At 37.5% G+C, this 1,706-nt stretch overlaps 1 protein-coding gene across 1 annotated transcript; it reads right to left on the bottom strand.

Moving 5' to 3' along the window:
• Positions 1 to 443: 443 nt before the first annotated feature.
• LOC142163143 (uncharacterized) lies at positions 444 to 1,067 on the bottom strand. The gene has a single exon (XM_075220399.1). The coding sequence runs from the start codon at positions 1,065 to 1,067 to the stop codon at positions 444 to 446; it is 624 nt and encodes a 207-aa protein (XP_075076500.1).
• Positions 1,068 to 1,706: the final 639 nt, after the last annotated feature.

The raw sequence follows: 1,706 nt of genomic DNA on the forward strand, positions 1-1,706 counted from the left end.
ATTTTATTACGAATGAACATATGTACAACACAAACTAAACTGAACCTGAATATAGATCCCAGTTTCAGCAATCAGAGGAGGAGCCAGGATTTCAAGCTTATGGGTTCGTAATTCTAATCTTTTTAATCTATTGGGTTCTAAATTAATAATTTATACATATTCAATGGATTTTTTAAGACAAATACAGGATTCGAACCAAAGCTACTGGGTTCGAGCCAGGATTTCAAGCTTATGGGTTCGTAATTCTAATCTTGTTAATCTATTGGGTTCTAAATTAATAATTTATACATATTCAATGGATTTTTTAAGACAAATACAGAATTCGAACCAAAAGCTACTGGGTTCGGCCGAACCCAGTAGCTACACTCTAGCTCCGCCCCTGTCAGTAATTTTACATTCATCTCCTCAACTACCTATCACATATAAGACTGACTATTACATTCCTAAGGATAGTGGTTGTACTGCTCCATTTTCCTTGCCAAAGTATTCTGCATAGATCCTCTGCAAAACATTTCCTGCACAATCAACCTTGTAACCACCTCAAAACTTCTTCTTTTGGCTTGAAATATTCTCAGATTTCTCTCCTGCCATAAAAAATAGATAGATCCTGCCAGCACCATCCTGTATATAGCAACAACAGTCTTTCTTCGCATGTGCAAAATAGCCCACTTCAGCTCATCTTGCCAACACATAGCAGCTCTGTGAATGCCAAGCCATTGCAGAAGCTTAACCCAAACATTAGCAGACCACACACAACTGAAAAAAAAGTGGTTGATACTCTCATTATCTTCCTCACAAAGAGGACATACTTGTTCATCTCTTACTCCCCAACTAACTAGCTTGTCTTTTGTATTCAATCTCCCATGTGCAACCAGTGTGAGAGTGAATAACCATCTAGGACACTCTTGATTATTGCATAACAATCTTCTCCAAGCCACTTTTGGATAGTTTCCTCTTAATCTGAGATACATCTTTTTGATGGAAAATCTATCCATGTTTAGTAAGTTATCCATATTCAATCCAGCCTCTTCAATATACTGCCTTGCTTTTAGTATTTTCTGAATCATTCATGCAGCTTGCCTAGTTTTAGATTTCCATACTTACTACTTCTTCCCATAGCAAATATGTACCCACTGGACTCACAACTTGTCTTTCTTCTTAGATAGGTTCCACAACAGTTTGCAAATAGCAGCCCTATTCCAGTTAAAGATGTCAAGGACATTTAAACCTCCAGCTGTCTTGGGCAAACATATCTTCTCCCATGCCAATAAAGCTCTTTTAGATACCCCAGCAGTCCCTGTCCAGAGAAAGGTTCTATAAGTGGCCTCTATCATCTTAATTACCTTTTTTGGAAAAATAAAAATTTGAGACCAATATGTTTGAACTACAAAAATAGGACACTCTTAATCAATTATATCCTACTAGCATAGGATAGATGCTTTGATGTCCAAGAATTGATCCTGCCTAGCAGTTTTTCCAACAAAGGCTTGCACTGCATCGCAGTCATTCTTTTACTACTCATTCTTTTTCCTTGTATCCTACTCGCACTCGTCTCAAATATTTTATTGGTGATTCCCCTTTTGTAAACCCCAAGCAACTCAGTATCTTCTGTTGAATCTCCATGCTAACTCCCCCAAAGAAGATAGAACTTTTATCAATATTTGCCATCAACCCTGATGATGCAGAGAAACTCTCGAAACACTCAT

This window comes from Nicotiana tabacum, chromosome 1 (genome assembly GCF_000715075.1).
Source record: "Nicotiana tabacum cultivar K326 chromosome 1, ASM71507v2, whole genome shotgun sequence".
NCBI classification, from domain to species: Eukaryota; Viridiplantae; Streptophyta; class Magnoliopsida; order Solanales; family Solanaceae; genus Nicotiana; species Nicotiana tabacum.